The sequence below is a fragment of the Myotis daubentonii genome, chromosome 12 (assembly GCF_963259705.1).
Source record: "Myotis daubentonii chromosome 12, mMyoDau2.1, whole genome shotgun sequence".
Lineage (NCBI taxonomy): Eukaryota > Metazoa > Chordata > Mammalia > Chiroptera > Vespertilionidae > Myotis > Myotis daubentonii.
In genome coordinates this window covers 15,883,501-15,896,871 of record NC_081851.1, presented here as the reverse complement: position 1 = coordinate 15,896,871, position 13,371 = coordinate 15,883,501, and the positions used below count along the sequence as shown (strand labels likewise).

Genomic DNA, 13,371 nt, shown 5'->3' with positions numbered 1-13,371 from the left:
GATCTAGATCTATGAAGTATGCCGTTGGTATTTTAATGGGAAGTGCGTTGAATTTATAGATTGCTTTGGGTAGTATGGACATTTTAATGATGTTGATTCTACCAATCCATGAACACGGTATGTTCTTCCATCTGTTTATGTCTTCCTCTATATCTTTTTTCAATGTCCTGTAGTTTTCTGAGTAGAGGTCTTTTACCTCTTCAGTTAAGTTTATTCCTAGGTAGCTTAAATTTTTTTGGTGCGATGGTAAACGGGATTGTTTTTATAATCTCTCTTTCTGAAAGTTCACTATTGGTGTATAGAAATGCCTCATATTTCTTTGGGTTAATTTTGTATCCTGCTACATTGCCAAATTCATGTATTAAGTCAAGTAGCTTTTTGATGGAGTCTCTAGGGTTTTGTATGTATAATATCATGTCATCTGCAAGTAAGGACAGTTTTACTTCCTCTTTTCCAATTTGGATGCCTTTTATTTCTTCTTCTTGCCTAATTGTGATGGCTAATACTTCAAGTACTATGTTGAGCAGGAGTGGTGAGAGTGGGCATCCCTGTCTTGTTCTTGTTCTTAGGGGAAATGCTGTTAGTTTTTGTCCATTGAGTATGATGTTGGCTGTGGGTTTGTCATATATGGCTTTTATTATGTTGAGGTATGATCCTTCAATTCCCACTGTGCTGAGAGTTTTTATCAAAAATGGGTGTTGGATATTGTCAAATGCTTTTTCTGCATCAATTGATATGACCATGTGTTTTTTTTTCTTTCAGTTTGTTTATGTGATGTATCACGTTTATTGATTTGCGGATATTGTACCATCCTTGCATCCCTGGGGTAAATCCTACTTGGTCATGGTGTATGATATTTCTGATATACTGCTGGATCCGATTTGCTAAGATTTTGTTGAGGATTTTGGCATCTATGTTCATGAGGTATATTGGCCTGTAATTCTCTTTCATTGTGTTGTCTTTACCTGGTTTTGGTATTAGGGTGATGCTGGCTTCATAGAATGAGCTTGGAAGTGTTCCTTCCTTTTGAATTTTTTGTAGTAGTCTGAGGAGGATAGGTTTTAGTTCTTCCTTGAATGTTTGGTAAAACTCCCCTGTGAAGCTGTCTGGTCCTGGGCTTTTGTTTGATGGAAGCTTTTTGATGACTACTTCAATTTCTTCCATAGTTATTGGCCTATTGAGATTTCTGGATTCTTCCTGATTGAGTGTTGGAATGTTGTATTTTTCTAGGAATTTGTCCATTTCCTCCAGGTTGTCTAGTTTGTTGGAGTAGAGCTGTCCATAGTATTTTTTAACAATCATTTGTATTTCTGTGGGGTCTGTTGTTATTTCGCCTCTATCATTTCTGATTTTGTTTATTTGGGTCCTCTCTCTTTGCTTCTTGGTGAGTCTGGCTAGAGGTTTGTCAATCTTGTTGATCCTTTCAAAGAACCAGCTCTTGGTTTCATTGATTTTCTGTATTGTTTTTTTGGTCTCTATGTCATTTATTTCTGCTCTAATCTTTATTATCTCCTTCCTTTTGCTCACTCTGGGGTTTTCTTGTTGCTGTCTTTCTAATTCTTTGAGTTGTAGAGTTAGATGATTTACTACCATGTTTTCTTGTTTTTTGAGATAGGCCTGTAGAGCTATAAACTTCCCTCTCAGGACTGCTTTCATTGTGTCCCATAGGTTTTGGATTGTTGTGTTTTCATTGTCATTAGTTTCCAGGATGTTTTTAATTTCTTCTTTGATCTCATTGGTAACCCAATCAATATTTAATAACATGCTATTCAGCTTCCAAGTGTTTGAGTATTTGGGGTTGTTTTTATTGTAGTTTATTTCTAATATTATGCCATCATGATCTGAGAAGATGCTTTTTATGATTTCAATCTTCTTGAATTTGGGGAGACGTTGCTTGTGACCCAATATGTGCTCTATGTTTGAATATGTCCCATGAGCATCAGAGTGGAATGTATAGTCTGTGGCTTTGGGGTGAAGTGTTCTGAAGATGTCTATTAAGTCCATCTGATCTAGTGAGTCATTTAGGATTCCTGTTTCTTTGCTGATTGTTTGTCTAGCGGACTTATCCAGTGATGTCAGTGGTGTATTTAAGTCCCCTACTATAATTGTATTGTTGTCGATCTCTCCTTTGATATCTTCCAGGAGTTTTTTTTTTATGAATTTGGGTGCTCCTGCATTGGGTGCATATATGTTTACCAGAGTTGTACCTTCTTGTTGTATTGATCCCTTTAGTATGATGAAGTGGCCTTCCTTATCTCTTGTTATGGCCTTCACTTTGAGGTCTATTTTGTCTGATATAAGTATTGCTACCCCAGCTTTCTTTTCCTTACCATTTGCCTGAAAGACATTTTTTCAACCCTTACTTTCAATCCGTGTGAGTCCCTTCTAATGAGGTGTGTCTCTTGTAGACAGCAGATGTATCGGTCATGTTTTTGTATCCATTCAGCCACTCGATGTCTTTTCGTTGGAGCATTTAGTCCGTTTACATTTAAAGTTATTATTGAAAGGTACTTGTTTGTAGCCATTTCTTTTTTAGTGTGGCTGTTTTCTTTCTGAGCTTTTTATTTCTTTTTTTACACCAGTCCCTTTAGCATTTCTTGCATTGCTGGCTTGGTGGTGATAAACTCCCTTAGCCTTTTTTTGTCTGTGAAACTTCTCATTTCCCCTTCAATTTTGAATGATAGCCTTGCTGGATAGAGTATTCTTGGATTCAGTCCTTTGCTTTGCATCACTTTGTAAATTTCAGTCCATTCTTTTCTGGCCTGATGTGTTTCTGTTGAGAAGTCATTTGATAATCTAATGGGAGATCCCTTGTATGTAACTTTCCGTCTCTCTCTTGCAGCTTGTAAGATTCTCTCTTTGTCCTAAACATTTGCCATGGTAATTATGATGTGTTTTGGTGTGGGTCTTTTCGGGTTCACCTTGTTTGGGACTCTCTGGGTTTGTGTGACTTTTTTCTTCCCCACCTCAGGGAAGTTTTCTGATATTATTTCTTCGAGTAGGTTTTCTAATCCTTGTTCCTCTTTCTGTTGTTCTGGCACACCTATCATTCGTATGTTGTTTCGTTTTATGTTGTCCCAGAGCTCCCTTAGGCTCTCCTCCTGTCTTTTAATTTTTTTCTCCAATTGCAGTACAGTTTGGGTGTGTTTTGCTTCCTTGTCTTCTAATTCACTAATTCGGTCCTCCGCTTCTCCTAGTCTACTGTTGATACTTTCAATGGTGTTTTTTATTGCAGCTATATCGCTCTTCATTTCTTCTTGGGTCTTACTTAAGCTGTTGATTTTTTCATCTGTTTCTTCTAGCTTCTTGCATATGTTATTGATTTTTTCCTCCGTCCAGTTTATGAACTCTAGGACCCTTATTCTGAATTCTTTTTCGGTCATGTTGCATGCCTCTGTATCACTTAGCTGCTTTTCTGGCGAGACCTCTTTTTTTTTCCTTTGGGGGTTTCTTTGTCTACCCATGTTTGATCTCACTGACATATCTAGAAGTTGAGTCGTTCAGTGGCTGCTCCCTGGGTGGCAGTGACTCCTTGGTCTGTGGTTGCTCTTCAGGCGGTTGCAGTAGCAGCTGCTCTTCAGTTGGCAGCAGCTCCTCTGGTGGGTGCTGTTCACAGCTGTGGTAGTTCTTCTGGCTGGTGGGGGTAGGTTTCAGGTACAGCTGCTGTTCCTCAGACAGAGGGTGTGGTGCTCAGGAGGCTGCTGTTGTTTGGATCTGCTGCATTGATTTAAAGGCACAAAATACAACACAACAAGGCACCACGTACCAGGCACCACTCTGTGTTGTTGCTGGGATTGAAAATCCCTCTATAGTCCAGACCCTGTTAACTCCCAGGGACTGATCAGATTATTTTAATCCTTGATCTCGTTCAGGGTGGAATCTGGGTGTGGTTGTGCTCCTTGCCTGGGGGCTAGGTAGGGGAGTCCCACCCTCTGGAAAGGATGGCTGCCCTGATCCTGGGCCCAGGGGTGTCTCAGGACTCAATCCGCTGCCACCTCTCCCGGCCCCCCCTCTCTCCTCAGTCTCTCCCCAGATTGCACTCGTCTGCACCTTCTCCCTCTCTTCAGCACAGGTGAGTGTCTGTACCCGGAATGTCTTACGAACAGGATTCAGTGAAAATAAACAAGTAAACGCCAGCCGCGGAAACAGGGAAGGCTGACTTTCTACAAGCTCTTCTATTACTGGCACTGCATGCTCTGGTCAGCTCTTCAGGGTGCTCCCCTGTAGGCTCAGTCCTCCGTGATCACAGAACCCAGCTCTCAAATCCCCCGGCGGTGCCAGGAATCCTGCGGATCTCCTTTCCCCAGTCAGGGGCTGTGCCTGTCCCAAGGGACGTTGCTATCTGCCACGCGGTCTCCCTCTAACCCTCTGGGCTCAGAGGTCTGGCAAACTTTCCTGCCCAGATCCCTGTTTTTTTACCTTTCCAGGGGAGCTCTGCCCTTCCTGGCTGCAAACCGTCTCACCAGATGAGTAGTTTCGCCAATCTGGCGTGGGTGTTATTAGTTTCAGCTGCTCACTCCATTTGCTCCAGGAGACGACCTGGGACCCCTCTGCCTATATCGCCGCCATCTTGTTGAATCTCTCGGGAAGGACAATTCTTAACTGAAAGGGCCAATGACCCAGTCTAGCCCACACTAAGCCCTCCAGTCTGACAACAAGGACATAACAGAGCGATTCTGTCACAGCTCAGGGGAGCACCCCCAGGAGCACAGCTCGGATTCTGGAGACGCCCCAGGAGGGGTCCTGCCTCCCGAGTGCCTGGCCCCGTGCACAGTGGGCATGAGCTGTACGGGATGACAGCCTGTGTTTCTGTGTCTGTGAGGTCTGGGGCTGGGCTCAAACAATTTTGTTAACAAAGGAAATTTCACGCAGAACTCCGGTACAGGCCAAACGGGGCGGCTCTGGGAAAGCGAAGGGTTGGAGGGGTGTGGAGCCCACCCTTACTACACATGGAGCTTTCTAGAACACATGGAAACACCCTGCCTAGACCAGGACAGTGGCACCTGGTGAGGGCGGGAGGCAGCACAGGGCAGAGTGTGTGCGCCACGTGTGCACAATGTAGCCTGTGCCTGCTCCAGGGCCCGCTTCCCCTCGGTGGTCCGAGGGGCGGGTGCTGGGGTCTCAGGAGGAAAGAACGTGCTGGCTTTCCATGGCTGTTTGCTGTCCTTCAGCTCCTCTTTTTTGTTTCAAATTGACATCTGCTCCGAAGGGAAAAGAATCAGACCTCCCCTGTGACAAGTGTGGGGCAGCTGCCCTCCTGTCTGCGGTGTGTGCCCGCCTAAGCGTGCCTAGGGCAGCCCTCCCTGCCTCCCTAGGATCACAGGGGGAGCACCTGCGGCAGGGAGGGCGGCACCTCCCGGTCAGGGCAGGTGGTCCCTTCCAGGCCTGCAGACCTCCCCTCCTGGTCCACGCCTCCAGCACACGCAGTCCCACGGCGCAGCCCCTCCCCCCCCTCCGGTATCATCAGACTGGTCCTACTGCACAGTCACAGCTGGGGACAGGGACTGTGTGCTCGTCGTCCCTGCACACAGCTGGTGTTGAGCTGAACTGCACTGATAACCAGGGACACACTAGGATCGGATCTGCTTCCTGCCCCACCAAGCAGTCTGCTCTGGACTCACTGGGGCACATGGCTCCCAGGTCCCCAGCCCTGGCACGCTCCCCAAATAGCAGGCACCAGAAAAAGCCTCTTAGCAGCGGGGTTTGGGGGTGAGTCAACAAGTACTTGGTTTCCGTGAAGAGCACAGAAGCAGAATGAGCCCCCTCTTTCAGAAGGAAAAACTTGAACAAAAAAACCCACCTTCCTCTTGGAAAAGGATGTGTCATTGAAAGGCAACTGTGATACAGATCAGCGGCTCCCAAAGCCTCCGTCCATTCCAGCCCTGCTCTGCCCACCCCTTTGCCTCTGTCTCTTGATGAGAGAAGCTCGAGGAATCAGAACACTTAGGAAGACAATCCCTTTCCTCAGCGGATTCAGCATAAATCTGGCCCCTCGGTGACACTTCCAAAAACAGTGGCCGACTCCTCCTGTCGTGTTACCCTCCACCCAGTGTGAAGAGGGTGGGCTCCGCAGTGTCACACTGCCCCCCACAGAGCCTGTCTCTGCCCATAAGTTGCAGGAGCCCATGCCAGCACCATGGAGCTTTCTAGGCAATGGGAGGGTGGGAGATAGGGCTCCTCCTGCACTTATTGTTGATACTTCAGAAGCCGAAGCCAATGTAAACGCTCTCAGTTTTTGTTTTAATTAAAAAGTTAGCTCCCCACCCTCCTAGGATTTTGTTCTTTGGAAATTATAAAGACCCGAAGCGACTGTTAATGGTCGAGAAGGCTGGTCTCATTCCCGGATTCCCTTCTGCCTCCATGAGATGGCAAGAGTTTCCACCAGTTTCTAAGATTAAATTTACCACTGGGAGCTGCTCTGGGCAACTCCAATCCAGGTGAGGAAAGTGAGACCTTCCTGCAATCAGTGCTGTCTGCCTGGGCCACTAGGCCTTCCTTCAGTAAAGGGCAGTCCAAGCCTCCAGAAGAGTGACTCCCCATCACGGAGGGATGGAAGCAGGAGCTGCATGCTTAGGCCCCTCGGGGAGACAGGGAACGGGTGTTGAGGAACTGCGGGTCCCCATTCCCGCTTCAGCATAACACCTCCACTTTCACCTCCTTTGTGTGTGGGACTTGCACACAGGCCTTAGCTTGAAGGAAAAGCACTGCTGATGGAAACAGGTCTGAGAACACAGGCTGAAGGGCACCACGCACCGCCCACTCCCCGAAATGCCTGTGGTGGGGAAATGGAGCTCCAGGGACTGCTCACAGGGGCTGTCATCTGAATTCTAGCCCGTGGAGAACATAATGCTGGTGAGTCAGCGGACCTGGAACATCCACAGGGAACCTGGGCCTTTTGCCAGACGGCCACCTCTGACTCTGGCCCAGCCCTGAGTCGTGGTCGTGTCCAGCTCCTGGAGGAGGTAGGGATGGGTGGACCCTGCCCTTAGGGAGTACGTGCCCTGCATGTCCTATATCTCCCCATTTCTCCTGCTGGGACAGCCTCACACTCAGGACTCTCTCTGACTTAACTTTAAATCACTCTTCCGCCTGCGCAATGACTGGAACTCCAAAGGACAGAAGTGTCCTGGCCTAAGGGCCATGCAGCAAAGGCAGCTGATACTTAGTATCCCGGGAGCACCTCCACCTCCAGGGCCAGCTGCACCCAAAGCAGGGCCCTGAGAGCAATCCCCTCCCAGGGGCCTGGGCTCTCTGGCGGGGGGCGGGGTGGGGGGTGTTGGAGGAAGGTAAAGGAAAGAACCACCACCTGAGGGAGGAGGCGGGTTCCCTAGAGAATGAGCCTGCACCAGCATCTCCTCACCAGCAACGTCAGGAATCCATGGGCCACCAGTCACTGCTCTTCCCTGAGAAGGACTAGGATGTCCTGTGCCTCAGGCCTGCCAGCTGCTCTCTGACAGCAGCCCTGGGTCCCCTCCAAAGGGACACCAGGGTCTCCATTTTGCAGACAGTTCTAGGTCCCCCTGAGCGTGAGCACTGGGCTGCCAGGAATCGCCGTGGGCAGTGCTGGGCGTGCAGTATGGGGGGCCCTGGGGCAGGCTCCGCAGGCATCTGAACAGGCCTGGGCTCTGGCTCAGGGGGGATCCAGGCTGAGGCAGCCAGAGGGTTCGCCTGGAGGGCCGGGCCTAGAGCCACACAGCCTGCTGGCAGGCCCAGGGGAGGGGGTGCTCCCGGCTCCTGCTGGAGCCCAGGCAGGGCTTCCGCTCTGCAGAGCCTGGGAGACTGGGCCGACTACTGAGTGGCCACAAGGAACACAGAGCGAGCCCGTCCCAGCTGCACAGGGCACAGCACCCTGACACCCAACAGTCACTGGCTGCCGTTTCAGTGTCTGTCCAGGAGCACAGAGGGACTGCCTCCTGCCCTGTGCTCACTCACCTCACCTTCTCCCAGGGGTACTCCTGATTTGTAAACCAGGGGCCAGGTCCTGAAGCTGAGCCAGGGAGCGTTGAGAGCCGGGGCCCTGTCTGTCTTTGCTGGGCTTGTCAAATTACAGTTATGCTTGTCATAGCTCCCAGGGTCCAGTGGGAGGTAAGATGATGAAAAATCATAACCCCTTCTCTTCTTGTCAGTTTCTAACACCTCCGGGGCGGTCATTTCCAGCTCTTCTGCTGTCCTCAGATGCTGTCATCTCTAGGTCATAAGCAGAATGTCTTTTTAAGTTTTAACCTGTATTTCTCCCATCTGTTGCACATTTTAAATTTCCCAGTGCTCATCCCCAGATGCTCCTTTTCATAGCATCCTGCCCTGGTTGCACCGTGCAAAGTGGTTTACTCTGCTGTCATGATGAGCATTTTAAAGCTTTTGTCTCTGCCCAATGCCTGCTGACCCTGTTGCTCTCACATTGGTTTGTCTCTGGTGTTGCAGACGCTCCTCAGGTGTCCGGGAACCCTGACCTCTCATGGGCTCCCCCTGGAACATATGACCCGACTACCCTGCTGGGAGAGTCTCCCGCTAATCAGATGCCTTGAAGAGGAACATAATTTCCCATGTAAGGTGCGAGCATGCAAGGCTACTGGCATCTGGGAGGCATCCAACCTGTCAATCCTCCCTGAATCCCCTTGTTTTTCAGTCTAGGACACCTGCCCTCCTCGCCATGGACTGGCCTCCAGGGCAGGGACCCTGTCAAGTCTCCTCCCGGAGAATAAACCTCCAATGTTGCCTGAAGTTAGCCCAAACTCTGGTTCACCTCTGTTCAGGAGCCACTTGTTGCTACCAATTTCTGAGCAGTGGTGTGGGTCCCAGGGCTCAGGCCCAGCCGTCCAGATGGCTGAGTTACCCTCCCAAAGTCGCACAGCTGTAGGCGGAGCTGAGTTCTGAACCTGTGTCTGTGGGATGCCAAACCTGTCCACAGCGTCACCCACCTGCTGATCACCTCTCAGTCTGGGAGGCGCCTCCTGCCCCTGTGAGCCGGGGTCTTTGGGAAGGACCTCAGGCCGAGATGCTCATCCCTCTTGGTTCTGGAGCAACCCGTGACTCACCGTGGGTGCGGCCTGGGTGCCGGGAGGTGGAGGTGGAGCTGGAAGGAGCTGTAGTGATGGCTGAGGATGAACAGGCCCCGGAGCCCAGCTCTGATGGCCGGGGCTTGGTGGCTGGGTCAGCAGAGGCATCTCCTCGAGTGCGGTCAAGGCTGCCTCTGTGTGGGGCCACTCCCTTTGGTATTGGGTCCCCAGGGCCTGGGGCAGAGAAGGACAGTGAGAAATGAGGCTGCAAAATCCCATGCCAAGTTGGGGTGATCACCTGAGGCCTAAAAGCAGAGGCAGCAGGGCCAGGGAGCCCAGGGACAAAAGCGGGGCTGTGTGCCTCACCGGCTGTGGTCTAAGGGGGGGCCCTGGCGGCAGCCTGAGTTGGAGGCCCCAGGATGCCGGCCCTGGCTCTAACCATGGCTCACAGTGTGAATCCCCAGCAGCCGGGAGGAAATAAAGGGTGAGCTCAGGAAGCTCAAAAAAATGTTGGTAAAAGTCCAACACATTTACTACTGGCCCCCCTGCCGTGTCCCTCAATCCCTGATCACTAGTGAGTAGACCTGGCCTGTGGCTGCTCAGGACCACTCCCGACCTGGGGCCAGGCCCTCAAGGTCCGGGATGTGCACCCTGCAAACGGGCTTCCCTTCTGATTTGAGAAAGAAGTTCACTGCCACCCTAATAATCATCTGTTTAAGAAGTTTTCATCTATCATGGTGACTGATTGCAAGAATGAGTTTTACCTCGTATGTTTTGCAATCTCTGAGTTTTCTACTGTGAACATATACTCTTGTCCAAGTTAAATAAAACCCCAATGAAAACAGCAACATTGGGAGCAAAAACAAACCTAAAAGACCTTGGACTACCTCGTAGTAGGAAAGGGGATGGCTCTCCAAATACAAATGAAAAACGATTGTGGTTGGAGTTCCTCAGAGCATCAGGACAAGGCTGTTTTGCACAGTGTCCTGCTCCAGGCAGCCGGAGGGCTATGGTCCCGGAGCCATGCCCACTGTGGGGATTCTGGGCTCTCCACTCTCCGAGGACCTGCTGCCCTTGCCCTTCAGCCACCCAGTGTCTGGACTCACGGGGAAGTTTTAAGCACCCAAGCCTTGCAATTGAAACCAAGGGGAGATTTGGATTCTGAAAGATAACCTTGATGAGAAGCAAGATTCAAGTCTGGTGGGATGAATCTGACAGGCGTCCACTGCGTGAAGTCAGCTTGAGGAGCAGCAGGGAGGCGGATGCGCCAGACAGCAGCCAGGGCAGAGAGTGCGCGTTTCCAACAGCATGCTGGGCAGGCAGGCAGGGGACCAGCACACAGCAGCCCAGGAATCAGAGGGATGCATGTGACAAAGTCAGTTCCACATCAACTGACAGGAGCAGTGTGAGAATCACCCGTTTACTTTTACGGTGACCTTGTGTTTATGAGATAGTGGTTTTCCATTTATGGTACGGATAACAATCTTTTAAAATAAAGTGGAAACTGCAAGTCGATTCAAGGGGAAGTATGTAAGTATCACTCAGGTGAAATAGACTTTGCAAAATCATGGAGATGGTATGAGGATGGCTGAAGACAGAAAACAATGCAGTAGCTAAAGGCTTCTGTGGACCAGCGCTCCCAGCTGACGGTGACTTTGAGCTGATGTCCTGTTTGTCCACTGCTGTCCTCACAGTAGCATCCAAGACGTCAGAGGACCTCAGCACAGTCCTAAAACGTCACTTTGGGCTGAACCCCGGCTGAGCAACATCGATCCGATTATTTGAGATGCTGAGTGGAGCAGTAAATTCTTCAAAACACAGAACACATCTAAAAATGGACTGCTCTGCAAAAGCCAAGATTCTGTGCTCTGACTCAGAAGGTGGAGACAAGGGCAGCAGATTTAAAGTTAGCGGCCCAAAAATGAGTCTGAAAAATCTCACTTGACAGGAGGTGCGCAGTTTCGGAAGCATAGCGACCGCTGATGAGTTCTGCACTGCACAGGGGCATGGTCTACAAGCCTGCAGGTGCGAGAGAGGGGGCGGCACTGGGCCCGGGGCCTCACTTAGCACAGACACCCTGGCCATGGATACCCCAAACCTCCCCTAACACTGCGCTGCGCTGGAGTCAGGTCCAGAGTCTGAGACAACTGGTCTCCTTTAAAGTCAGAATCCAGGTTGGCTACTTTAAGCTTGGCTTGGAATTTGGGTCAGGAGGAGGGGTCCACTATGGGTCATCTGGCCTTTAGCTACTGTTTTTCTGTTTGTTTTTTGAATTTCAGACATGAAGGCAGGTACATTGTGAAGACACTGATGGATCTGAAATCCCCACTGTCTGAGAAATGGAGGGGCTAGTGAGAAGCAGGTTTGATGTCAGAGGAGGTCCAGAACCTCAGGCGTTTACAGAAAGCCAGCCGGGCTGATGAAGACTTGGCCTTGTCCTCACTTCCGCTTCTGCAAAAGCGACTCTTTATGTGCCGAGTTGCTAAATTGTGATCCCCCGATAACCCAAGAGAGGAAGGAAAAACAAAACAAAACAGCAAATAAATGAAATGAATAACAAATGACTGCGTTAGCTAAATGTTCTTGGGAAATCAGAGTCCTGTCCTGCCCAGGAGAGTTGGAAACAATACCCACAGCACAATCAGAATCAGGACTCGATGAACCATTATGCTTTGACCCCACTTAATTAATTTAGTGGCATCCTTGTGCCCAGACTTTACTTAGCACGTGAGGAGGATTCTATATTGCTCTAGGAGCCAATGCCTTAGACTATTTTTCAATTTCAACGTGTTAAATTATTAAATAAGAATGTTTATTGGTTTAGGACCCAGTTTTTCTTAGTCCTCCACCCTAGTGACAAGATCCCTGGCAACTTGGCTCTCACACAACTAATTCCTGCTCCTTTTCGAACACCGTGGGACACTTCCTGGTGTGCTTCAGGCTGCTGCAATGGGACAGGCCACCTGAACTGCTCACTAATAGTCCTTGTGCGTCTCAAACAGCCTCTTATGGAAGGATGAGTTTGAAATTCATCTTTTTCAGACCAAAATACTGTCAACGTCAAGAATTATTCCCATTTAGATCCCTATGCATCTTCTACTGCAAACCTACACTTCATGACCTTTAAATTATGGAGTCTCATCAGAGCAGACAATTGGCCTAACTTCCTGAACATGTCATGTACATGAGCGTAACTGACTTATCTGATTTCTGACTTAGGATTCAAGTTCATAGCAGGTCCACCATTATTTCTCTCTCCACAGCACCACCTGGTGGCCACAGCTCACACCACAGGAGAAGGAACCCACTACCAGTGATGGTGAACCTTTTGGGCTCTGCCTGTCAGCATTTTGAAAAACCCTAACTTAACTCTGGGGCCGTGTCACATATAGAAATTTTTTTGATATTTGCAACCATAGTAAAACAAAGACTTATATTTTTGATATTTATTTTATATATTTAAATGCCATTTAACACAGAAAAATCAACCAAAAAAATGAGTTCGCGTGTCATGGTTTCGCCATCACTGCACTATGCAATGCTGGTGCCCCAGGCTTGGTCAGCACCTTCAGGGACCAAAGCAGCCTCAACTGCAGGCAGTGCTCACAGTGTTTAAGAGTTCAGGCTCTGTAATCTGTCAGGCACAGGTTCAGATGCCAGCACCACCCCTTATTCTCTGGGCAAGTGCTTAACCTTGTCAAGCCTCACTTTCCCAGCCCTGGAAAGGGGATAGGAATCGTACCTGCCTCACATGGCAGTTGGAACTAAAGGAGAGATGTAAAGTGTGAAACTAGCTAAAGGGTGCTGAGCTCAGAAAGAGCCCCCATTACATGGCTGCCGTTACTAATATCTACCACTGACCTGCTCATTCATGGATCCAAACAGTTGTTTCTTTATCTTTTTTTTTAAAAAAAAATTATTTTATTGCTTAAAGCCATGGTCGGCAAACCGAGGCTCTCGAGCCACATGCAGCTCCCTGCCCTTCCCCTCCAGCCCCTGAGTGTGCCTCCTCCACGAAACACCACGTGCGGGCATGCACATACAGTGTGATTGAGACTTTGTGGCCCATGCACAGAAGTCGGTTATTTTGTGAAAGAGCCGGTATTTTGTGTAAGAGCCACACCCAAGGGGCCAAAGAGCAACATGTGGCTCGTGAGCTGCGGCCCGCAGATCCGCAGTTTGCCGACCACTGGCTTAAAGTATTACAAAGAGTACTACATGTTTCCTTTCTTCCCCATTGACCTTCCCCTGGCCTACCCTACACCCCAGTATCTTGAGTCCATTGTTTATGCTTATATGCATGCATACAAGTCCTTCCGTTGATCCCTTACCTCCCCCACCAACCCTCCCCAGCCTTCCTGCTGTAGTTTGACAG

At 49.3% G+C, this 13,371-nt stretch overlaps 1 protein-coding gene across 1 annotated transcript in view; it reads right to left on the bottom strand.

Moving 5' to 3' along the window:
• Nucleotides 1–7,968: 7,968 nt before the first annotated feature.
• LOC132213913 (protein Daple-like) overlaps nt 7,969–13,371 on the bottom strand; it is a 48,093-nt gene continuing 42,690 nt past the window's right edge. The window contains 2 exon segments of the mRNA XM_059660793.1: nt 7,969–8,187; nt 9,036–9,230. Coding sequence (XP_059516776.1) covers nt 8,123–8,187; nt 9,036–9,230 — 260 coding nt within the window. The 3' untranslated portion in view covers nt 7,969–8,122.